The sequence below is a fragment of the Nelusetta ayraudi genome, unplaced genomic scaffold (genome assembly GCF_046127955.1).
Source record: "Nelusetta ayraudi isolate G7.1 ecotype Tasmania unplaced genomic scaffold, CSIRO-AGI_Nayr_v1 ptg000011l, whole genome shotgun sequence".
NCBI lineage: Eukaryota > Metazoa > Chordata > Actinopteri > Tetraodontiformes > Monacanthidae > Nelusetta > Nelusetta ayraudi.
The window spans coordinates 28,267,859-28,293,728 of record NW_027466061.1 but is presented as its reverse complement, the minus strand read 5'-3'; the positions used below and the strand labels follow the sequence as shown (position 1 = coordinate 28,293,728).

The window sequence follows — 25,870 nt, the reverse complement described above, 5'->3', positions numbered from 1 at the left end:
TCTCAGCTTCATTTCAGGGTGGGAGCGTGAGGGGGAGGGAGGTTGTTGTGTGTTGCTTCATACCTCGACTTTCCTGTTATTGCCTGAGACTCTACGACAGCCCTCTGACACTCCGGTGACAGACGCCGTCGCCTAGCAACAAGGAGAAGCCTGGTCCACGTCAGCCGCCATGACAGAGGAGAGGCAGGGTTTGTTCTTTTGGTGTGTGTGTGTGTGTGTGTGTGTGTGTGTGTGTGTCACATTTCCTTCCAAAATGGTCCCCATTGCCTCCCTGATTGGCCCTCAGTATTCGGGGTTGGAATTGGGGGGGTTAGATCACCCAATGACTCCCGGGTGCAGTACCACTGCTGTCCACCGCTCCCTCAGGGGATGATGGGTCAAATGCAGAGAGCAAATTTCGCATTCTTCGGGATGTGATCATCACTGGGACTTTAACTCTAACTTTAACTTTGATATGTGCGAAACATACACAGGATTGAAATTACGTGACTCAACAGCACGCAGTGCTACGGTAAACATGCAGTGTAAATTCAGAAAAAAGTATAAAACTTAAGTCTGATATAAAATTGAAATAAGTGGAGTTAGGAAGTTGAAGGCAAGGAGAAGAAAAACAGCGTATTGCAAACAAAGAATAAATAAATAGTGCAAGAGGCAAGAATAGTGACAGTGAGGACAGCCCAAACAAAACATAATGACGATTGTGTGTGTGTGTGTGTGTGTGTGTGTGTGTGTGTGTGTGTGTGTGGCATTTCTCCAAATGGAAACGAAAGAAAAGAAAGATAATCTTAATAATACACACTCTTTCACACATACACACACACACACACACACACACACACACACACACACACACACATCAGGGTGGGAGTGTTTCCCTCCCAGGAACATATCACCCACTGGAAAAGCTTTGAAAACTCCTGTTACACCTCCAGCCTGCCGGTGCTGAGGTCAGCGCCCCCTGTTGACCCCTCAGGGAGCTGAAATCAGGAGGATTTTCAGATTTATTTTTTTTTCCCTTCCGCAGGCCTTTGAACCGAAGAAAACCTGCCTGTGAAGGCAGCTCTGTATTTACTCTGTCTTTTTGCCGTAGAAGACCGGGACGAGAGCCCGGATGGCAGGCAGCAGAGCTGGCGGAGGCCTCGCATTAGCATTTTTGTATATTTATACGTGTCGGGCGTGAGCGCCGAGGTAGACGGCGGGCGGAGCCTCCAGGGAGCCGCCGCGCTTCTCTCAACGCCCCGCTGCTCAGCAAACTCTGAGAGTTCAGAGCCGCCGTTCTCGCTCTCCAACAGCGCCGTGCTCTTTCATCCGCGGACACACACACACGCACTCGCGCGCGCGCGCACACACACACATACACGCACAGCGGAATATCTCCTGTCTTCAGTGAAACCTTTTACTGTGCTGACCTGCTGCACCCACTTGAATAAACCAAACCATTTTATTTATGATTTGGGATGAGGATAAAGATAAAGCAGCAACAGCTTGACGAGAGGAAACGTTAGCGATGAAGACTCAGAGGAAACAGACAAACAGATACAATGAGTCTGAAACTACCGTCGAGTTGAACAAAACAGCCCATTAAAAAGTCGCTCACTTGGCGCATGACGCAAAAAAACCCATCTTGGATTTACTTCCGTGTTATGGAACTCATAGGGTCTGCGCAGTGACATCACATTCCATTAGAATGTATCAGCCAATCAGAGCAAGCCAAGACACAGCGTGTGACTTGACGTCAAACATCGATTCAGGCCTCCATTTATATTTTTTAAAGAGATTAGTCGGAGGCTTCCCGTCAACCGTTTTAATGGTGTTTATTTTGTGTTGCAGTACCTCGAGTGGCCACTGAGAAAGTTGGCATGAGCAGCAGAACGGCGGCACCGTGTCCAGTTAGAATAAAGCATCCATGAAAAAATTGCACAGCTTGCATTGTGGGTATGGATGGATAGGCCCTTCTGCTGCTGCAGTCTCTCTCTCTCTCTCTCTCTCTCTCTCTCTCTCTCTCGCCCTCTCCCTCTCTCTCTAGACTCTTTGGGGTTGCGACACCTAGATCTGTCTGCTTCTCTCTCTCTCTCTCTCTCTGTCTCCCTCTCTACGTCTCTTCTTTTCTCCTCATTGTGGATGTTCAGAACTTTTCTCCGCTGAGGTAAAAACCACTTTCACTCTCTTCATTTCATTGTCAGCACAAACAACCTGCTCGCTCGCCCGCTTTCACCCCATGTTGACCTTTCATCTAAAGGATATTTTTCTTTTTTTCCTTTTTCTTTTTTTCTTTTTTTTTTCTTGCTTCACCATTTGATTCCCTCCAGATTCCTTATATCCAGGCTGTGAAAGCCGAGCTGGCCGGCTCAGTGTGTAATCACTCTGTTGCCGGGGCCACTGCCCACGTCCAGAACGGTTCATCCATAACTGTCTCATAAAGCAAAACACAGCTTTATTAGAAATTTGCTGTTTGCTCGGCACTTCTTGTCGGCAGCAGCGGAGGGGGAGGGGTGTGGGGAAGCGGAGGGGGGTGTCGGAGAGACTCCATCCATCAGCCGGCCGGCTTGCTTTTCAGCGTCGGCGCGACACTTTGATTCATTCCAAGTGGATGCGGGTCATTTCGTCATGTTTGCAGCCACTGCTGACAGGAAGCCTTTGAGAGCGTTGCCGCTAAAGACGTCATTATTCTGCACGTTTGCGTCCAATTAACTCCCTCCATCCATCGCTCACTGCTCGTTTTCGATTAGCCGTTTGATCAAAGGCTGACAAAAGAGAGCGCCAGACACCACGGGGAAACGCCGCTCAAACGCTGCGACAGGTGACGAGAGACGCTCCGGTTGCAGACGAAATCAGAGTGAAAGGAGGCGGAGCTGACGAAACATCTGAAACGCCATCAGTGGCTGGCTGCCTCCACCGGTACAGAGGAGGAGACGCTGAACTACGGCTTGCCGGCCTCCAGCTGAAACGCCTTTTTTGACTTTTTGTTTTAGGGTCTTGGCACCTTCCAAAAGTGACCAGCTCCAAGAGGGGGGAGGTACGGAGAAGTGGAGCCGCCCTGAAACACCACAGAAGAAGCTGAAGGTGAAAAAGTTACTGCACCTGCTAAGGAGCCTAACATGGACGCTGCCATAGGGCCGCTTTTAACAAAGACGGATGGAATTTTCACACCAAAAGCGGTTGCAAAACTGGCCTTGTCGACTTGGTCATCTTTTCGGATGCACGTGAAGCTCCTCTGATATTTCCTCAAAACATTCCAGGATTGTCGGGCAACAAATCCTGATTGGTCCACTTTCCGGTGCGGTCAATCAGCCGCCGCCGAGTTCCGGGCTCCTCTCCAGATGGATTCAGGAAACTTTCCAATCTCTCCTGAACTCTTGAGCCGCACCTCGTCCACCTTGAGGCAGCAGGAGGCGCTGTCTCTGCTGCCTGCTGCTCTGTGACCTCGCGTCAGGGTCCGCCAGCAAGCCGTCCATCTGTCCGGCCGCCTGTGGAGCCGGCGGCGGGGGGTTGCGCCGCAATGAGCCGGAAAGCGTCGGCGGATGGGGAGATCGGCCCGTGACGGCCTCACACCTGCTGACCTTCACGCTTAGCGGAGCCTCCAACATCACGGCAGCAGGTGGCGCCGGATCGGCCAGAAGAAAAAGAAAGAACAAGTCACTGGTATTTTAGAGGTGTCTGTAGGAGGAGAGGAACAGATGAAGAGTGGGCAGAGCTCGATTTGATTGGCGGCTCAGAAACAGCGGATCACTGATGGAAAACTGTATTGCGGTGTTGAGACTACGGTTTCTTAAAAAGAAACTTTGCAGCTTGATTTCAAGGTACAGTGTCAAAAATTAGATGGCGGCTGCCCTTGTGAAATACAGCATTTATCCCACTGGTCCAATGAATCAGAGCTGCAGTTTTACTTCCCACGAAATGTGACCAAAGGATGCCATCTTTGATGCCATAGATAAAAGTTTTCATTTGAACACCAACTGGTTTTATGTGCACAAATGTTTTTTCAAGCTACGGCCACTTTATTCTGCCATTGGTGGGTTGTTGTTAGCGTCGACGTGTAAAGGTGAACTCAAGTTTGAACAACTGGAGGGTTCAAAGAGGTGGGTCCACTGGACGATGGGAGGGTCCAGTGAGTTAGTCCAGCGCTTTGTTACTTCACGCTGCCTCAGAAGTTCCTCACAAGATTCATGCTGACGGTACTCATGTATTTATGGCTCACATAAAAAACAGAACCACCAAACCTGCAGCCTCTAGTTTAATATGAATACAAAGATTGGCTTCATACAGGATTCTGTTTTGATTAGTATTGATTCTGAGGGAAATTACAACCAGTCACTCTCTCTCTCTCTCTCTGTCTGGCTGCAACGCTGATCTCTCCTTCGTCTCCACATCGACAGCTTCTTTTTGGATAAAAAAAAAGAAGAAAAAACTGAAAGCAAAGCATCTAGAATTCATGAGGACGAGTGCCAGCGTTTAATATTGCAGGGCGCCAAAACAGGAGACAGCGTTGCGCTGCGAGCTGTTTGCATGTTTGTTTATTTACACGTGCAGTTTAGACGTTCCGACACCCGAAACCTGTCAGACGGCTCTCGCACGTCGGCTCCCCCCGGAGGCCGGTATCGTCTCCACAGTTCTGCTTTCGTCGTATTGTGACGGTGAAGCTCTCCGGCTGCTGCAACTTTTTTTTTGCAGAGAAATAACCCCCCACCACCCATACGCACGCACACACACACACACACACACACACACACACACACACACACAACCACCGGCTCCCGAAGGCCTTCTGCAGCAAAAAAGAAAAAGACAAAACGTTTTCATTCCACTTGCAGCCGGACCGACGTTGCTCTCCGTAATGAACAGAACCAATTTCCTCCAAATGAAAATTCATTTGAACGAGGCTTAAGTGCATCTGGCGGCTACATTTCCATAAGCCAGCCATGGCTTCGGGGGAGGGGGCACTCGAGGCGTCGCCCGCCTTGTAATAACTGAATTAAAATTTTATTAGAAGCAGCTAATTTTCAAGTGAAGAAAATTACTCTGACAAAAACGAGGCGGCACATTAGTGCAGCTCCTCACTCTTCACGCTTCTTTATGTGACAGATTCACGTTGCCGAGCCTCTGAACGTTGCACTCTTCCACGCCTGTTTGTGTGTGTTTGTACGCGCACGTGCTCCATGTGCAGCATTAATGACATTTATGGGGCCGCTTGAAATCAAACTAAGTGGGTCACGCCAACTATGGAGAGTCACCGAGAGGATTCGTCTGCGCTCGCCGGGAAATCTCAACCTTCGATTATCGATATTTCTCAGTCAAATGACTATTAAATGCAAGGAGCCGCTGGGTTTTAATCAAAGGGTGAGTGTGACCCACTTCTCTCTGCTTCGCCGCGCAGAGCATTTCTGTCCCATGTGAACGGTGTATTTAAAGGGTTTCCTCTTTTTTCGGTTTAGTTCTTTCATTAAACCCTATTTCAACCGATAAAATAAAAATGATTAAAGGTGCGGCGCGGAAAGTTCATGAAGGAAAATTCCATGTCGGGGGAATGGGCCATCATCTTTTAGAGAACTCGACTGAGTCTTATCCAAACACTCACTTTACTCGCTCGTTAATCAAAGTTCTGTTTCACCAACTGAGTGAGAACTGAAAAGAAACACGGCTTATGGGTTTCTGCCCGGGAAGAAGAAGAAAGAAGTCATGAAAAACAGACTTTAGTTCAACGAAAGGAAAAGTGAGCAGCAATGAGCCGGTGAGGAAACAGGTCAGCTGTTTTCACCGTTCGTCTGTCTGGCCGCCGACTGCAAGCTGGCCGATGAGCAGCTCACTCATAGGCCCCTTCGCACAACAAGGCCATACCTCCGCACAGCTCAAATTGGACTGAATTGTGCCCATGCTAAGCAAAGGAGGCTCTCGTGATTTTGGAAAGTTGGGCCTCGGCAGAAACCTTCTGACTACAGGAGGCTACGGGAGATATTTAGGCTCAAAACACAGTTTTCACGGCACTTGCTGCCAAGTCCAACTAGACTAAAGAGTCTTCTGGATACTGAAGACTCCTCTGCTGTGTCGGCTTTGGGTGAAATTCATCAGATTTTCCGCTGAGAGTTCAGAGATGGGAGCAATCTCAGTTTTAATTTGGCGTCTTGAAGGGGAAAAAAATGAAATTCACCAGAAAATATGAAGCGGCAGCCAGGCAGACGTCATCCGTCACAGGACTGGACGCCGATGAGCGCCGCTTCACTCGCTTCTCCCTCTGTTATCAAAGCCTTTTCTGCCAGGACGCCATGCCACCCATCCCCCAGCCCCTCCTCCCCTACTCACTTGTCCCTTCCATCGGCACCGCTCTCCGTAGGATCTGAACAGAAACGGGAGCAGTCTTTGATTCTATCTGAGATGATGCTGCTCCCATCGGATTCTCTCAGATTCCCTCCGACAGGAAGTTGATGAGTGTATGTCTTTGTTGGGAGGTGGGGGGAAGAGGAGGGGGGCGGGGTGGGGCTGGCAGCTGATGGAGCGATAATTCCATTGCCGCCGCTGTCGCCGGGTTTTTTTGGTAGTAATCCTCTGATTGAAACTCACAGCAGTTTGGGAACACAATCTTTTGTCTGCTTTGATTGGCCGCTTGATGCTTGATTTGTTCGCCCCTGAGGAAGAGAGAGGAGGAGAGGAGAGGAGAGAAGAGGAGAGGAGAGGAGAGGAGAGGAGAGGAGAGGAGAGGGGGGGAAGAAATAAAATCCAGCTTGTTAGAATTCTGAGGCGTCCTTGAATAGGAAAAGATGAAGGCCCCGACCCTAAACACAGGGAAGTGACCATGTACGGGTTCAGCCTTTATCCAATCCAATCAGCTTTGTCGATCAAACGTGGACTTTCCAGTTAGTGCTTTCAATAAAGTGAGTTTACAACAAACGCATTGCAGCGATTATCACAGCAGCGTTGGCAATGGGATGGATGGATGGATGGATGGTGGATGGATGGATGGATGGATGGAAGGATGGATGGAAGGATGGACGGGTGGATGGATGGATGGATGGATGGAAGGATGGACGGGTGGATGGATGGATGGATGGATGGATGGATGGATGGACGGGTGGATGGATGGATAGATGGAAGGATGGAAGGATGGACGGGTGGATGGATGGATGGATGGATGGATGGATGGAAGGATGGAAGGATGGACGGGTGGATGGATGGATGGATGGATGGATGGCTGCCCCAGACAGGTCGGACGTCTAAACGTGTTGCAGGACAGAAGCAGCTGGCACAGGACCATTAACTATTTCAACCTTTGATGGGAATGAATGATTGAAGATTATTGGTAATATGTGCGAAGACAATGTAAGGGATAAGTGTGAGAGTGAGCCAGTGATTATTTTAAAAAACATTATTTTTTTAATATTCACCAGCTCACAATATGTCAAAGAATGATATAACAATTAATCATCTGTTTGCCTCCAGAAAACACTGATTGCTTAAACACTCAAAGCAATCAGTTTATAATTGTACATGTTTTCAGCACATTTGCCCAGGTTGCTTCACCTCCCTCTGCAGTCTTGCTGCCCACCCAACGAGTCGCCGTCTCAAGGGTCTGACCCCTGCAGGAAGTCAGGCGAGCCACTGCTGCCACTGCTGCCACCGCCATGGTGACCATTGTCCATTAGCCGGTGACAGCGAGGCTATTAATGGCGAGGCCCTGCGGAAGAGGAGGAGGAGGAGGGAATGGCAAAGAGGAGGAGAGTGGGAGGACAGGGAGGAGTAGGAGGTGGAGGAAATAGAGGAAGAGGTGCAAGCGGAGGTGGAAGCAGAGGAGAACAAGGAGGAGGAAGAGGAGGAAAGCGAGGGAAGAAGGAGGAGGAAGTGGAGGAGGTAGAGGAGTAAGAGGTGAAAGAGGAATGCGAGGAAAAGGAGAAGGAGGGGCTGGAGGAGATTGAGGATGAGGAGGATGTGGATGAAGAAGAAGAAGAAGAAGAAGAAGAAGAAGAAGAAGAAGAAGAAGAGGTGAGCTGTAATTATTCCGGCTTTGTAATGACAGGAGGGGGGCGGAGCTTTGGAGTCATCAGTCCCGGCGATCCACGTGTCCCGCCGGACAGGAAGGAAAGTGCAGCTTCAGCAGGAACGGCTGCGGCTGCGGCGACGCCTCTATTAGGTTCCGCCTGGCGCAGAGGCATTTCTGCAAATAGATTTCCAAGATATAGAATTTTTTAAAAAAAAGGCAGAGGTTTCCGTCATCTGAGGGGAAAAACAGTTTTGATTTTTCGAGCAAAGCTAGATTGGCTCCTTCACGCCCTTTCCTCGTCGCCCTTTTGTTGGATCTCTCTTTTTTTTTATCCTTTCTATCTTTCACATGAAGCACACAGTCATCAGAATCGAGTGGGAGCAATTTTGAAGGGCTGTAATACAATGGTGAAGGTGCGGCGGGCCGTGTGTGTTGGAAAATGGGATTTCAACGACTAAGGGGACCCGGACTTGTGTGTTTTGTACCTAAGTGGCCGCAGAGGCAGGCGGTAATTGTGGTGATTACCCATCATGCACTGCTGGTTGTCTGCGAGGCATCGAGGATCCCAACATGCAGAGCCTTCGTTTAAAAATCTAAATATCACAGAAAATGTTGTGGCCTCTTAGTCTGCATCTCGGGAACCCAGAGAATGAAAGATGCCAGTTTTTACCGTCACTGATGTTGCTTTCCTTCATAAAAACTGGAAACCATCACCAACAGAGACGATCATATCATCCAAAAAAAAAAAAAATCCATCGATCCATCAAAAAAGCTGTCTGAACCAAGTGTTTTTTCTTAAGTATTGAGAAGAAACAGAGGCAGGATCACCTGCTGTTGTGGTTGTTGTTGTTGTTGTTGTTGTCATTGTCAATTTTAATTTTGTCGGACCTAAAATCAGCTGACTAACAATTCTTGACTTCTAACTTTTGCACCTTGTAAAAAAAATACCCGTGAAACAAAGGACAAAGTACATGTCATGACTTTAATCCACAGTAGAAAAAATATATACATTATTTGTTTTCAATTTACACATGAAAGACAACATATATTTTTTCCCCCTCATGAAGGCAGAATTCAACACATCTGCAACTTTGTACCCTCCAGTTCTCACAACCAAAGTTCCACAGAATCCAGATCGGATTATCGTTCACATTCTTTGTATGTGGAGCAGGCATTTCCGATTGTCCTGGAGATTAAGGCAACATTTGAAAAAAAGGCAAAAAGACGAGCAAATCTTTCAGTTTTTTGTGTTTTAGTTGTTGGTTTTTTTTGGTAAAAAAAAAAAAAAAGAGGGTCCAGGAAGGAAAAGAGCGCCGAGTCCTCAGTGATTCCGCCAGACGTCAGCGTCTTCATCCTGCAGAGAAACTGAGTGTTAGCAGGATGTCTGAGCACCAACACAGAGGTTTGAAGGCCTGGTTCACACACAAAACATTTACAAAGGCCAGAAAATCCACCCCAAAAAAGTTTATTCCCAACGTGATTTCACGGTTTCCTATGTGCTGTTTCTCGGCTCATTCTGACTGGCTGAGGCGTTCTGATCATCCCATGAGTTATTTAATCTATTGTGACTTTTTTTTTTTTTTGCTTCATGTGTCAAGTGAGCACAGGGCTTGGAAAGGCTGAAGGGTGGCGAGGATGCATGCGGAGTGACACCGGATGACATACGACTGGACTGACACTGAATTCCATGTTGTTTCTGGTTTTCACAGCGGTATTTAAATTCTATCAAACACCACCAGACTTCTCTGGTAGAGGAAGAGCAGGCGGACGCTTGTCTGGACGCAAACACAACAGTTTTGGTTCTGCCCGACATTAATCCGCTGCTGCCTCAGGCGCCAATAGTGTCAAGAAAGAGTAAAAGACGAAGTCAAAGGAATGAGAGGAGCCAAAACAAAACCAATTTCCTGTCTACACGAAAACAGTGATGTGCACTTTTTTAGAAAATAACGGAGGAGGAAGTTGGAGTAAACTGAAAAACGCTGAGGGTGGAGGCAAGTTTTTTTGGTTTTTTTTTTCACCTCTTTGCTAATCATACAACTCCAGGTGTATGATTGTATCCTGGATCACTTGTGCGCCGCAGGAGGGGGGCGGCTGGTGAGGCGGCGGCACCGCTTCCTGGTGCATCCTGGCGACAAATAGAGAAAGAAAGGCTTCAAAAACAAAACACACACCTGATGGAAAGCGTCAAAGAGGCCTCGTCCTCGCGGTCTGACAGGTCACCTGATCAACGATGATCGCTGCTCGGTCGAGGCCGGGAGGAATTAAAAAAAAGAAGGGCCCGTCCCAGCGGTGGGGGGGGGGATGGGCGGGCAGCGGCCTCAGTGGGCGGCGGCCCCCCGGTTGAAGTGCTCCAGCACGGTGGCGTTGGTCCTCTCGAACAGCCACTGCTGGCTGGCCGCCGAAGGGTCGCAGGTGCTCATGAAGACACGGCGCTCGGCGGCGCTGCTGTCGATGCAGCTGTTGCTGACGGGGTGGTAGAGGCTCTTATCCTGCCCGGCAACAGCACAGCGGGGGGAAGGGGCAGGAGGGAGGTGGCAGGGTAACAAAAAGAAATGTGATTAAAGAGCCTCATTGATCTCAGGTTTTGTTTTTTTTTGAAGGAGCTCAGCGGGTTGTGACAGTGTGGAAGCGAGAGTCGCCCGCTGAGACGGGCAGCCAGGGGGCGCCGTTACCTCCCGGTAGCGCCACAGCTGGTTGCCCTTCATGCCGTGGCAGTCGTACAGCGTGACGGGGCTGTTGTGCGACACGGCGTCGAAGCAGACCTTCCTGGTGTGCAGCGGATCGCCCGCCCGGATGTCCTCCCTCCAGCCCAGCGTCAGCACCTGCAGAGAAAAAGCGCAGGCTTCACCTCCTGCTGAGCGGAGTGATAATGATGCACTTCAAAAAAAAAAAAAGTAAGAAAAAAAAAAGGAGCCAGCAGATATTTTTTGCACAGTTTTGACAGTGGATTTAGGTGTAGCGCAAGCCAAGCGACCAATGAGGGGATAGCTGGGTGTTTGGCAGGAGCAGGTGAGAGCGCCCTCACCTGGCCGTGACTCCAGGAGCCCTCTGCCCGGCTCTTCACGCAGCTCTCCAGGCGGATTGGGCTCCCGGACACAAAGTGCTTTATCTCCATGCACATCCCGTTTCCCACGTTACGGATCTAGACACACACACACACACACACACACACACACACACACACACACACACACACACACACACACACACACACACAAACACGCACACGTTTGCTGTGGATGCCAGTTTTTTTTATTGTTTCTTCCACTGAACGCAATAAACTAATCATTTCCCTGAGATTGTCATTGCTGCATTTCCCACCTACGGAGAAATATACTCGTACATAATATTTATCTTACTGGACTGTTGTGTTTTGAACGGGTCATTTATTTTTTATCTGCTGTTTCTGGCCACTCGCTCCAGCTTTCGGAGTTGGACTCCCGCTGGTTTTTGGGGGACGGCATATTGATGGCCGCCGCTGCAGCTATTGTTGTTGATGTTGCAAACATGTTTCATCAGAACACGATTCAGGAGCTGCTGACCTCTGGGAACCACCGGCTCAGTTCACAGGCCTCGTCTTTCAAAGTGGAAAACTCCCACTTTTGATTCATTTTTAATGATTAAAATAAGAGGTGAGTGCAACAACAACAACACAACAAGACATCGCATGGCTCCATCCAGAACTGAGGCGGAGCAGGAAAATACCTGGACGATAAACTCTTGTTTGCTTGTCTTGTGTTTTAAATCAATATACCTCCTTCCACTGCAGCAATTCACCTTGTTCCTTCTTGTTTGCAATTCTATTTAGGTACTTTGCAATTCTGACTCCCAGGGTGGAAACCAAATCACCACTCTGGAAAGGAGGGACAAAGTCTGGAGTCGAGAAGGGGAGATGGAAGCAGGAAGTGCACTGTAGTGCATTGAATTCTCCTCCACTCAACCTCAAACCCTTTCCGGCCGACTGTGTTCGTGGCTAATGATTTCTAGCTTGCTCCGGCTAGCAGTCGTTACCTCCCCCCAGGCGGCAGCAGGGGGCTCCACCGGCGGGTAGTGCTTGGGCAGATCCCAGGCCACCTCCTTCATGAACCACTTGAAGCCCTTGCAGCCCAGGTGGCTCCTCAGCTCCTTCTGGGCCGTCATGTCCCCGGCCGACAGGTGGCGGTACTCGGGCCGCCGCTGGTAGACGTACTCGGCGTACTCGTCCATCCACACCTCGGCCACACGCTTCAGGTTCTGGACAGCAGGGGGCAGTGGAGAGCGAAGGTTGATCGGCCTCTGTATTTCATCTTCATAATTCTTGTTACTCATCTGTAGCAAACATTTCGCCCTCTGTTGACAGCCTCCTGCTAAAACACAATCTTTTCTTGGACTGCAGGTGTGTGAAAGGTGGACTGTTTTTTTTTTTTGCTATTTTGAAGATGTTTGGCCTCTCATTCAAAAGTCTTCTTCAGTTCTTCACAATCTTCAAGAACTACAAAGACCTGGATGACTTAAAACCTTCACACATACATCCTGGAGGTTGTGCACGAGTCTGTCTAGGTAAGTGTTCCTCCTCATCTGCAGCTTTTTAGTGTGTGTTCATCATCAGCATTCTTCCCCAGCGCTGTCAGAGCCATCAGAGCCCAGCAGGACGGAATTAGAAATCAGAGACAGACGTAGCCGGTGCCTCTCGGGAGGCCACCTGAACCACAGTGAGGCTGGCTGACGGCTGCCGGCTGCAGTTCCGGCAGTGGCTGACGAGTGGGAGGTCGGGGGTGGGGTACAGGTGAGCCCCTCCCCGACCTCCCCGCCACTGTCAGAGACACAAAGGAACAAAGAGGCTTCAAGCTCCTTCTTGGAGTGAAACACCTGCAGAGGCTCGGGGCTGCACTCAGCTGGTCTGCTGGTCTCCTGTCAGTGGCTGCTGCTCCTGCTGTAAGTGCCGCTGAGCAGCGGCCAGGAACATTGCAGCACTTAACAGAGGGCACAGCGGCGATGCTGTTTGTTACCCTGCAGCACTCAGAGGCTCGTTAAGGGCTGTGTTTGCGTGTGTGTGCGTGTGAAGGTGTGTGTGTGTGTGAAGGTGTGTGTGTGTGGACAAAGTTTGCTTTCCTGTATGTTAATGCCTCAGTGTGGGTTAATTACCTCCTTTTTATGTATTCACACACACACACACACACACACACACACACACACACACACACACACACACACACATTCAAGGAGCATAAGGAGCATCAGTGGGAAAACAGCAAACCGGAAGTGTGTGTGTGTGTGTGTGTGTGTGTGTGTGTGTGTGTGTGTTTGCTCCCTGCTGGGGATTTGGAAATGATTGTGTTTATGGTTCAGGCTCAGTTTTGATGAATGTAAGTACTTGTAATGCACTAACAATATGCAAACCTGTGTGTGTGTGTGTGTGTGTGTGTGTGTGTGTGTGTGTGTGTGTGTGTTTGTGTACCCACAATGCTGCATACACTGTAGTGTGTTTATTTTTCACATCAAGCCAATTTAAAGAGAAAAAGGAGAAAAGCAACACAAATTCTGCTCCTGGAGGTTTTTTTTTCCCTTTTAATGCTAATAAAGTTTAGAACAGCTGTGCTGGCGTGACGTTGATTCCTGAAAAACGTGCGCAGCCGCCTAATTGGATTCTTGCCTCTGGCTGATAAGGGCTGTGAGGAATAAAGGAGCGGATCTGAGGGAGTGTTTGAAGACGGATGGGCTGATTTGGGCTGTTCACGCGGCGGACGTAACGGACGTTTGCTGCGTGGCAGTGGAATGTAAAGGTTGAATATTTCACATTTTTCGCAACCCAAATTCTTGCGTGTCACCACACTGCGCATGGTTTGGTCCCACCGACCGTTTTTATTGGACAAGCACCTGATTTTCTGCAGTAGCGGCATTGAACAGAACAGAATTTCCTTTTCTACTGAAGCAAAGTTATGCTGGAAAAGCAGCCTCGCACCTGCCTCAACCGTGATGGCTCTCCCGCTCGTGAAGCGCGGAGGTGCGAGACATGATTACCTTGGCCAGGCTGATCCCACCCGGGACCTTGTAGGGGACGTACTTCCTGTAGATGTGTCCCACCCTGGAGCAGGGGATGTCCTCCATGAGGCCGCCGCACATCCACACCTGCGGAGACGAGGGGGAAGAGGAAAGTGCTGGGTCACCAGTCTGCACGCTAGGACGAAGAGAAAGCTGAGGAAGAGGAAGCCTGTCGTCCTGCAGGCAGTGACCCTGCAGGACTGCTGGTCTGTGGCTGCAGCCACTTCCTGATCTCCAAAGTCTAAAGTCTGATCAGGCTCCTCTGGTGCACCTCAGGCATTAAGAGTCCTAATGAAAGAAGAAAGACTTCCTTCTGGGACGCTTTATCATATTTCCACTCTGTTTTTTGTCTATCTCACATGACAGGGAGCCCTAATCCCCACTGACAATAATATTGTGATTTTCCTTTTTGGCTCGCCGTGAAATCTGCAGGCGGAGGGAAGGAGGGAAGGAGGGAGGAGGGAGGAGGGAGGAGGGTGGCGAGCGGGACGGGAAAGAAAGGACGACTTAGAGGCGGCGGGGCGAGGCGAGAAAAAGGGGGCTTTTGTTTCGGGGGGACAATGGCGACGCGGGGGAAAAAAAAAGTGGAGAAATGAAAAGCAGGCTTTAAAACGGCCGAGACAAAAGAGGTATAATGCGGGAAGAAAAGCAGCTAAACGGCTTCGGGTGTAAATACAGCGAGAGAGGAGACGGTCACCGACGCCTCCTAGAGGACGGTTGCGGTTTCGGCCGAGATCCTCCGACCTTCTCTTTGGGCGGATCCTCTCAGGCTTCTTACTCAATCACTGAAAAACATTCGCACGTGTGTTTGTTTTGTTCCTCCCTGCGAGCAACAGCGCCCTCAGCAGGCCTCCCGTCCGCTCATCCACCCTCATTTCCCAGCGTCTTCCGGAGCCGGACGCGACGTGAGAGCAACACGTCCCGCCGCCGTAACTTCCTCCGACCTGTTGGATCACGCGTCAGCGCACCGCGGACGCCGTTCACTCCGGCCGCATGCATGAAACATGAGGGCCGCAGCAGCCAAGGGGCACCGCCGCAAGTCAAACCGGCCTCTTTAATAAAACATGAAGCCACACACTTCAGCCCAGAGTGTGTTTTGGAGGCGGCGGCGGTCTGCTCTTTAAAACAACAGCAGATGGTCGTCGGGTTTGCTTGTCTTCTCAAAAGAACGTTCAAAAAACTTTTCCAATTTAATCTGCTCGGATGAAAACAGAGGTCAGGGGTCAATATTATTAGACCATTTAGCCCCGTCATTATGATTCAGGGGTTCTTGTTGAAAACGAGAAGTAGGATCACTGGCACGTCAAGACAAGGATTTGGTCTGAAAGCTTTTTTGAGCTTGATGCAGAACTTTATCACACAACATGACAGTTGTGGTTAATTAAGAAAGACTCCGAAATCATGAAAAGTGTTTCATTCTTTCAAATGGTCACAAAAAAGGAAAAAGAAATGATGGATGTTGCGCCAGAGGGGAAATGGATTCACCTGTCATTCAAAGAGCCCACAGAGAGACTTGAGAAAAGAGCCTCTTTTCTAAAGTCACCACCTCAGATTTTATTCGAACCATCTCGAGACACTTTGGTCTGGAGATGGTTCAATCCATGAAAAATACATGAAAAACAGGTGTTTTGTCATCCTGATAAGCCGTTGCTAAGCTAAGCTAAAGCCTTAAAAGTCGCATTTCTGCCTCCGCTCATCACACATCAATCCGGCTTCCCCCCACCATCATCTGCCGTGTAATCCTTCAGCTGCTCGGTGCGTGGGGTCGTGTTTCTCCGCACGCTCCAACGTCAAGTCTCAGCGTGCATGAGCCGGAAAAGCCCGGGTTGCTGCCCCAGCACGCACGTGACGCAGCGGTGGCCGGTGGCTGACGGCGGCCGGCTGTCAGTCAGGAGAGTCTGCAGGAGAAGCGGTTTGCTTGCAAGGATTAGCAGCAGAGCCTGTTAATCTGCTCCACCTTGGGAGACTCGGCTGTCTGCGCTCTATCAGCTAATGGGGATCTTAATAAAAAGGAAAGCAAATTGAATATGTGAGGGCGTGAAGTGGCCTTGAGAGGCGCAGCCGGACTCTGATGAGGAAGATAGCAACGTTTAAGGAGGGTCATAATATCGGGGGAAAATAGAACCTTGCCGTCTCTGATTATTTCTCGAAGGAAGGAGGAGTAATAGGAAGTGAAAAATCAGGAGATGAGCCCCCTGGAGGCTGCAGCTGGCACAGGAGTGCTCGTCCATTTAAAAAAAAAAAACTCTGCCAAGGTGATCTAAATGGGTTGGTTTGGATTTCCCACCACTTTTGGACGATGCTTCGTGCAGAAAACTCACACAAAAGTGTTTTTTGTTTTTTTCTTTACCTTGAAGGAGATCTCGTACTGCTCTCCTCCCCAGATCTCCAGGCCCGTGTCGTAGCCTCCCAGCTCCCAGAACCACTTCCTGTCCACTGCAAACAGTCCGCCAGCCATCACTGGAGACCTGTGGGAGTCACACACACACACACACACACACACGCGCGCACACACACACGTCAGCTCACACTGTGGGCAAGTAGTTGCTAGTCGACGCCTGCGATCCTGCGCTCTTACATCAGGGAAGTGTTGTCTACATGAAAGTCTTTTTTTATTAATAGCACCACAGAGCTGGGAGGGGAAACAATAGTTTCCTGTGTAAAAGGGTTAGAGAGAGAGAGAGAGAGCAAGACAACAACAGACAGTTGGCAAAAGTCAAAGTTCGTGTTCTTTTTCTTTTTCGTGCCGGATGATCAAGAAGGCGAAACCAATTAATCGGCTCCGGCCGGCAAACTGCAGGTCGCCGCCGCCGGCGCCACCAAACAGGAGAGGTAGGATGGCGAAGTCAGCAGGTGGTGCAGACGCACACACGAATTGAAGCGTCCCAACCCCCCCTCCTTATTATTGCCCCGGCGATCATTGCCATCAATCAAAACTCAATATGTCTCTTTGCACACTCGCACCCCCCCGCCCCCCCTCCCTTTGCCCCCGACACCAGCCCGCCTCCCCCCTCACACACACACAAACACACACACAAAACCTCCCCCCCGACCAACAGGGACTAAAGCCGCGCCGCTGCGGCAACTTCATAAAACAGCAGCAGCGGGGTTGCCATGGTTACGGGCTCTTCATCAGGTGGAAGTCGGAGGCAGGCAGCAGGCAGGTAGGTTCCTTGTCGCTTTCCCTGAGCACCATCAATTAGAGCGGCAAAGCGGCCAATCAGCGGCCGCAAACACTGGGGGGCGTGGCCACTCCCCCGGGCCCTGCGTCCTCATGCTCACAGCGACTGTTGCCTTGCTGATTGAACAGTCACCAGCAGGTTTTATTTATTTATTTATCTATTTGTTTATGTGAACGCACACTTCCACCCAGGTTGCTCTCTGGAAGTTTTCTTATTTAATCTGTGTTGCCGCCGCCATGGCCATTTGGATGCTGCTGCTGCTGCTGCTGCTGCTGCTGCTGCTGCTGCTGCTGCGCTGCTGGTCAGCGACTGTTAAGACCGGGTCCCCAGGGTGCAACATGGCAGCCCATTCATTTCAATTCATGGAGCTGCTCCCACAGTGCATCTGCGAAAAAAAAAAAAAAAGCTTTGGCTTCTGGGTTACTTCCGCATTATGCGGCCCATTGTGAATATAACGGTAGTGTCACTCCCCGTGACGCGTCTGTAACGTATGTGATGCATCAGTACGCATCAGCCAAGCAGAACGTACGACGCCGTGACGTCATGCCGGGAATAAAAATGTTTCTGTGGATTTTCTGGCCTTTATAATCTTTTTTCGAGACATTAAAAGTCCACGACTTAAAAATCTACAATAGAAAGATTTATCATGAACCGTACTTCAGGTTAGAGGCATCCTGTCAGCCGTTCTACAGGTGTTTTTTTGTATTGCAGTGTATGGGGAAAACTGCTTTTGGGCTGCATGGGATTTTTGGCTGCAGTACCTCAAGTTCTCCTCCAGCTCTTATAATAGATCCATGGTTGCGAGCCACAAATATTGGAGCGAAATCTGCCACTCTCTGGCACTCTGCAGCAAGGGTTTTTTTTTTAAGGTGCCAATTGCAGATTTTACTTGAGAAGGAAGCTGCACACAGATGGTCGTCCAGATCATCGGCGGTGATTGCTGGGTGCATGTAGGCCGGTCAAAAGAAACATTGCATGGAAGCGGATGAACCATGTCTATGATAGATGCAATTTCTTTTTTTTTGACGATGAACTACTGTTGAGAAAATATCCCCAGTATCGGGCTCAGTTGGAAAACAAAGGCACAGTTTGAAGAGGCGGCTGCTTCCTTAATTACTGCAGAGACAAAAGCGAAGCAGAGGACGAAAAAAGTTTTACAGCTTTCAGCACAGACACTAATATTTCAGCGACCACAAAAAAAAAGAGCCATTGTGCAGCCGTGATTACACTTGGGAGACAAGTAATATCCCAGGCTGGAGGCGAGAAGCACAGATTTAACCAGTGACTGGCAAAGTTTAATCAACAACAGAAAGACTCGCAGCCTTGACAAGGAGCAGCAACAAAAGGACTTTGCTTTCCTTTTCTCAGTTTGGTGAGAGGTAGTGAAAGTTTAGATGCGACTGTTGGTTTTGCAAATGGAGGGGAAACATTGCTGAACTTAATGCGGTTCAGTTTGAAGGAAACTCTGTCCTGATCCATGAAATGAATGAAGGGCCTTAGTGTGTAAAATGGATAAATGAAAACAAAATGAGCATAACATCAGGCAGCAGCGTTCAGCTCCTTCCTGCTGACATCAGAACCACTCTGACTGCCATTCCGTTTCTTTTTTCATGGCGTCACTCACTGGAAAGGCTCGCTGGGGTCGTCCTTCTGCAGCTCCGGAGGGATGGGGATCCTCTTGTAGTACATCTCCCAGTCGAAGGCTCCTCGCATGGCGTCGCCCGCCTGCGTGTCGTAGCCAAAGTTGTCGTGGTCGATGACGTCGATCATGGGGCACACGATGGTCTTCCTGTTCTGGGCGATCCGGTCTGAGAGGAGGGAGAGAGAGAGAGAGGGAGAGAGAGAGAGAGAGAGAGCGGGAAGTGCTTCACTGACGGTGCCAATGGAGAAATGCAGTGCAATATAAAATCTATAATTCAATTATGTGATAGATAAATTGTATATAATTCTATAGCCTTTGTCCAATAACAGTTGGGAGGAAGCGGGTATAGAAGATGGATGGATGGATGGATGGATGGATGGATGTATGGACGGATGGATAGATGTTCTATAAAATAAATTCTAATACTAATTGATTTTTACTCTAATTCTAATTCAGAGTGTAGATATTAGTCCATTTGTCATGTCACAAAGGGTTCTGATACCCCCTCCTTACACCAAATTTGAATCAGGAAGCTTGGATTTTTAGCAGAAGGCTGGAAACACAGGGCTAAAACAAATATTTCTCTCACTTTCTTGACTCCAATTAATATTCCAGTGTGGAGGCGGGTGGTGGTGGAGGTGGAGGTGGTGGTGATGGCGGCGAACTCTGTGACTTCCTGCTCATTTCCACGCCTGGTGAGACGTCTTACCGAGCGGTAATTGACAAAGTGCTGCTGTTAGTGAACGAGTCCATCCGCTGGAAGATGAGGTGTTCAGCCTCACAGCGGGAGGCAGGAGTGTGTGTGTGTGTGTGTGTGTGTGTGTGTGTGTGTGTGTGTGTGTGTGTGTGCCTCCTCCGTCTACCAAGACTGCTGCCATAATGGAAAGAAAGTCAAGACGCAAGACGCGTTGGTCACCAACACCTGAGTACCATTTGTATTTTTCATAGCCTATCTAAAATATTGGCATATATACTGCAGTCTATGCCAGTCTATATCTAAGATTTGGGGAGCCATATATATATTTCAGGCTTTTCAGAGAGGAAAGTTTCACTCAGAAGCCAGAAACACTCTGACAGACGGAAGCTGCGCCTGGTTCTGGCCGGCGGTGTTTGCGTCTGTCAAACTCTTCCTGGATCTGCCGCTGTTTGAATGAGGCATATTAGCATAGAAGGGGGCGTGTCCTTTTGCCGCTACCTATTTTCCGCCCATTTTCACGTTTGCGTCCCCTCTGTGGATCGGATTCACCGCTTTTGCCGCTATTTACAGGGATTTTCTGCCGCAAAGGCCGGGCAATGGTTTCGTGGATCTGGTCCTAAGTTCTCGCATCAGACACTTTTCTACATCTCATGCTTTTTACGAAGAATTACCCAAAACCAAACAAGACAAACAAAGAAACAATACCAAAAAAACAGGAGACTTAGCCCTGTGTTTACAGCCAGTGGTTGTTTGCTGGACCTTGCTGGAAAAAGGGACAAAAATCAACGGGTGGCTGGGAGTGGTGTCAGCAACCCTCTGTGACATCTCAGCGAGCTGACTTTCAGAACTGTTTGCGATGTGGGCCAGGAAGACCAGCAGCTCCGGCTCAAACTGAGGGTTTGGACCACCTGACCGTGACTCACCCAGCAGCGGCGGCAGCCAGTTGACGTTGGCCTCGCAGTGGGAGTCCAGGAAGGTGATGACCTCGCCCCTGGCGGCGGCGGCTCCCAGGAGGCGGGTCCTGATCAGCCCCTCCCTCTTCTTGGTCCTCAGGATGCGGACCTTGGGCAGGCGGGTCATGTACTCCTCCAGCGCCACCTTCAGGTGCTCTGCGGGGAGACAGCGGAGGGGGAGAGAGAGCGAGAGAGAGGGAGCGGGAGTGGGCGAGCGGCTCAAAAAATGTTGTGATGCACAAAATGAAACTGCAAATGGAAAAAAGGATCCTGCAGGAAAACTGACTCTGCTTGTTTTGATTGCAAGGTTTTCATTCCTCGCAATAAAAAAATTGAAAAATGATCAACCTAGCAAGTTATTTTCCAAAAAGAAAAATAAAACAATCCATGTGGTTTCCGGTGACTTTCCAGGAACTTTACTTTTTAATAACGCTCATATATCAGAAGTGAAACAAAGCTCCGCGGCAGCTCCGCCTATGCAACAATGAAACGAGGGGAGGAAAAACAAAAAGAGACTTCAAGAACTTTTCTTTTTAAATCTATTTTCACCAGACTTCTCTCTCTGCACTCTGACAGGGAAGCCAAAAAAAAGCAGCTTTTCCATTTTCAAGAATTTGTGTCACTCTATTCTCCGGCGGTGGGTGTTGAAGTTACACCGCTCCCAAATAACACACCTGAACTGTATTTTTCTCCAATGGAATGATTGTAGTCTAAGTCACTGGTGTTTGAATAAAAGTCACTTTTTATTTCCTCCCCCTCTCGTCAGGTCTCGTTCAAGCCGCCCGCTCATAATTTACAATTTTTTTTTTTGCCCGACGAGAATCGACTGCGGCCTCCTCGGTAATCTAAACCCAACACAAAGTGATGCCGAGCCATTGTGTGTCTACGGGGGAGTGCGTCACGGCCCATTAAATCCCACAGGGGAGGATGAGAGCGGCAGCCCCCGGTGCTTTTCAGCCGTTTTCAATAGAAGTCGTTCGCCGAACAGTCAAAATATGAAATGGAGCTCTGACAGCTTCCTTACAAAGAGGCGCGCGCACGCACGCACGCACACACACACACGCACACACACACACACACACACACACACACACACACACACACACACACAATACAGCCTGTTGACAACTTGGTGCAGAGGAAGACAGACTGCTCCAAGAGTTGACCTTTCAACTCCAGCTGCTGAAAACTCTCCTTTCTATTATTTTTTTGAGCGACAGCTGAAGATGTGACTGCTGACGGCCAGAGAGACGTCCAACCCCTGCTCAGAGACCACGCCCCGAATGTTGATGTCCAATCCCCTGAGGGGAAGGAGGAGAACGGCCTGATTTAGCAGCCATCACTGCTGACGATTTGGTCCTGTTGCGCAGACCTGAAGCAGGTTTGTGCTTTGTGTGTGTTGTGATTATTTTCAGAGATTACAGCAATTATTTCAAAGGTCATCAAGAGTAACCCAAGCACAGCCCCCCCCCATTTTGGCTCCCAATCGACCAGAAATAGCCTTGTTTGTTTGTGCCTTAAAATAAATTGTTGTTGCTGCATGTTTCGTGGTGTCACCAAGCCCCCAAAATCAGTTTTAGACATATTGATCTTCATTGACTCATTTATTTTCCTCCTGCAGTCAGACTTGTGGCGGTCTGCTGGAGCGCCTCCCTTCGCAGGGCCACATCGAAAGACAATTTGCCTCTCAATTTGCCCCAAATGCATGTTTTTGGACTGTGACAAGAGCAGTCAAGAATCAGCCAACACTGCAATGACGGATAATAACAGAAAAGAAAGCTTGTGTTTAACCACCTTCTCCCTAAAGCCACGCAGGACCGTGAGGTCACCAGGAGTGAGAAGTGTGTATAGTGTTGCGCTCAGACATTAATGGTTTTTACTTGTTTTGGTCATGCTTGGCAAGTTGTTTTTTGAAATGGTTCAAAATAGCTCGTTAAGAAGCAAAATGTTAAAGACATATCATTAAAGATACCTTGCTGAAAAGAAATGTGTTTATGTAGAAGCATACTTGAATAATAATTTAAAAAAAAAAAAAGATACTGGTCAGTTGCTCTGTTTTGTTGTGATTTTCTTTGACATATTCACTCTTGCCTTGTCTCAGCCTCTGGTGTTAACCTCCAGATGCCCTCGTCTTGTCTCCATCTCCATCCTCTCTCGTCTTGACAACGTCTTGATCTCAGCTTGTGCTGTATTGACGAACAACACTACGTGCAACACTGTTCTCGCTGTACAGTATGTCGAGTGTGAGAGTGAGTCTCAAGATCCACCTCAAAGTAACGTTCTCCTCCGCCTCCCCCTCCGCCGTCTCACAGCACTCAGTGGGTTCGCGGCTGATAAACAACAGATCTCGGCCTGCTTCCTCTTCCAGGTGCTGCCTGTAAATATCTGCTGTCTTCTGGTCGTGTTCAGCGGGCTGCACGGCGGCTGACCTGCGGCGCCGTTAGCTTTGACTTTGCAACAAGGGCAACGACGGCCTCATCAGACGATCAGCCAACCGTGGAGGAAGAGGCCGCTCCCCCCCCACCTCCTCCCCCTCCTCCTGCTCCTCCTCCTCCTCCTCCATCCTCCTCTGTGCACTGCCGATAAATTAACTCGTTAAGAGCCGCCGATGACGAGGCCGACTCTTTTGTGAACGCTCACCCTGCCACCATTGCCGCTTCAGTGGCAGGAGGCGACGGGGTAAGAATTAATCAAGCGGTGCTCCCCCTTCCCACCCCCCCCGGCCTCAAAGTCCGTGAAAGGGGAGGGGAAAGATCAGAGCGTTTAATTATGATTGGTTCGTTTTGGCTAAAATAAATTGGAATGCGGCTGGAGGTGTTTACCAAAGACGAGGAGGCAATTAATCACAGCTAATGAGAGCGAGCCGACGTCGGCAAACACATTAGTCTTTATTAGAGACGTGAGGCGGAGCAGATCAGAGCCGCCGGGCGTCGCAGACGACGAGGGACTGACGACCAACTCGTGTTGGTGAGTTCCTCTCAAAACGCTGGAATGAAGAGAAAAAGGAAGGAAGGACGGCCAGGACGTCGGGGAAAGGCAGATGGTCGTCTGTTGTTTTTTTTAGTGAAGCAGTTCAAAGCTTTGCTGGTTCAAACGCCAGCAGTGTATCAACCAACTAAACAAAAAAACGAACAAAAAAACAAAAAACATTGTGTTTCACAATTCGAGTGCAAACAAAAGTTAAAAAAAATAAATAAATAAATCCTCTGTGAACAGGACGCACAAATACATGGCGGCTCAAGGGACTGATGGAGCTCAGAGAGTTTCAGAAATACAGAAAAAAAAAAAACCCTTCAGGGGTTTCAACACTGTAAAGGACAGAATGGTTGAGAGGGACGCCGAGAATAAACAGAAAAACAAAATTTAAATAAAAATGAAAGAGAGAGAGAGTAGCCGAAATATCAAAGCGAGCGTCAGCAGGATGAGGTTATTATCTCTGCCGCTCTGCTTCTCCTGCACAAGTCAACAGGTCAGAGTCACTTCCATATTAGTGGAGCAGCTGTGTTGACGACACTCCAGCAGCAGCAGCAGCAGCAACAGTCTGCTGCTCTCTAAATAGAAACTCGCTCCAACAAAACTGACGAAGAGGCAGAGGGGGAAAAAACAACGGCGGCTGGAAGAAGAAGAGAGCGTCCAGGAGGGAGTTTATCTTCTGAACACGTCAGCGTTTCCAGGCACGCGATGAATGTTTGCAAAAAAAAAACTGCCAGGTTTATCTTTCTGGGCGAGAGATGTGGAGGAGAGATCAACTTGGAACGTGGCAGGACGAAGAAGAAAAAAAGTTCGAGATTTCAGACTCTTAAAACTGGCAGTCACGTTGTTCGAGGTCACGTGATGCCTGAAAAAGGGGAAAGAAGCAAGCAGTTCTCCACCAAAACGCCCCCCCCCCAAAAAAAAAAACACCAACCGCCAAACTTTGTTTGCCTGTTTTATCAGGCATCAGAGGAGCAGATGAAGCCGTCTCCACGCGGTTTCCTCCTGGTCGTAGAGACGCCGGGATTGATCGGCTCCCACAGACAGCCTCTAAACGGCGCCTCTTAATTAGACGCTTTTGTCCTCCGTCGTCTGTCTCCCTCTTCATATCGCTCCCTCTCTCTCCGTCACACTTCACCGAGCGCCGTTACCTCATTATCTCCGCGCACACGCGCAGCACACGCGCACGCAGAGGCGCAAACAAACACGCGGGTGCTCACGACTGCCGACTGATAAACGTGTCTGACTGTATTCAGTCTAAATCATTAATGAGTCTGAGATGAGGGCGGCAGTGGCGGCGGCGGCGGCAGCGGCAGCAGCAGCGGCAGCAGGTCCCTCTCCCCCTCCCCCCTGTCCTGAAGAGCAACAAGTCAGAGCTGCAGACAGAGACGGTCAAACACCTATCAGTCTGTTTGTCCATCCATCCACCCATCATTGATCTGTCCATCCATCCACCCATCCGTCCATCTCTCTGTCCTTCCATCTGTCTGTCCATCCATCCATTCATAAGTCTGACCTGTCATCTATCCACATCCATCCATCCATCCATCATCCATCCATCCATCCATCTCTCTGTCCTTCCATATGTATGTCCATCCATCTATCATCCATCCATCCACCTATTGATCTGTCTTTCCATCCATCCATCCATCCATCATCCATCCATCCATCCATCTCTCTGTCCTTCCATATGTATGTCCATCCATCTATCATCCATCCATCCACCTATTGATCTGTCTTTCCATCCATCCATCCATCCATCTGTCCGTCTGTCCGCCCATCCACCCTTCATCATCCGTTCATCCATCCATTGGTCGGCCTGTCCATCCATCCATCCTTCCATCATTCCTCTGTCTATCCATCCATCTGTCTGTCCATCAATCATCCATCATCCCTCCATCCATCTGTCTGTCCTTCTATCCATCCATCCATGCATCCATGCATCCATCCATCTTCAGCTGTGCATTAGCGTGCTGGCTGACAACACACTGACCTGCTGTGGTCAGTGCAGCTGAGCGCTGCTGTCGTCAGACCACCAGGACAGTCTGAGCCAGTCTGAGCCAGTTGCTGACACACACCGCATCCTGCCTCTAAAATCACATGTCGGGGTAATTTGTGGGGGGAGCAGAACTGATAAAGGAGCATGCAGTGGCAGCGGCAGCTTTGCATCACAGCCTGGTGCCTCCGGGTCGGTCAAAACGTCAAATTCCGAATAATGACACCTAAAAAGTTGCTAAAACTGGTAATTAACTGGACTTGTACAGATCCCGAAAAGGTTTGTTTTTGTTTGTTTTGCTTTGCTTTTGTGTTTGTTTTTTTTGTTATTTCTATCAGCAGCCAGACCTTTTGGGCGTCTCGGCGCTACGACGCCTTGTTATTAAAGCCTCTAAACGCTGGCGAGGCTGAAGAACATCTCATTACCGTGGTGACGAG

The 25,870-nt window shown here is 49.2% G+C and overlaps 1 protein-coding gene across 1 annotated transcript in view; it reads right to left on the bottom strand.

Annotated features, from left to right (window-relative positions):
- Positions 1-8,932: 8,932 nt before the first annotated feature.
- Positions 8,933-25,870, bottom strand: part of LOC142885706 (polypeptide N-acetylgalactosaminyltransferase 10-like) — a 40,447-nt gene continuing 23,509 nt past the window's right edge. The window contains exons 5-14 of the mRNA XM_076022435.1: positions 20,435-20,620; positions 18,797-18,980; positions 16,341-16,458; positions 13,970-14,077; positions 11,981-12,202; positions 10,995-11,111; positions 10,642-10,791; positions 10,190-10,458; positions 9,988-10,094; positions 8,933-9,323 (exon numbers count right to left, since the gene is read on the bottom strand). Coding sequence (XP_075878550.1) covers positions 10,288-10,458; positions 10,642-10,791; positions 10,995-11,111; positions 11,981-12,202; positions 13,970-14,077; positions 16,341-16,458; positions 18,797-18,980; positions 20,435-20,620 — 1,256 coding nt within the window. The 3' untranslated portion in view covers positions 8,933-9,323; positions 9,988-10,094; positions 10,190-10,287. The remainder of the gene's footprint in view (positions 9,324-9,987; positions 10,095-10,189; positions 10,459-10,641; positions 10,792-10,994; positions 11,112-11,980; positions 12,203-13,969; positions 14,078-16,340; positions 16,459-18,796; positions 18,981-20,434; positions 20,621-25,870) is intronic.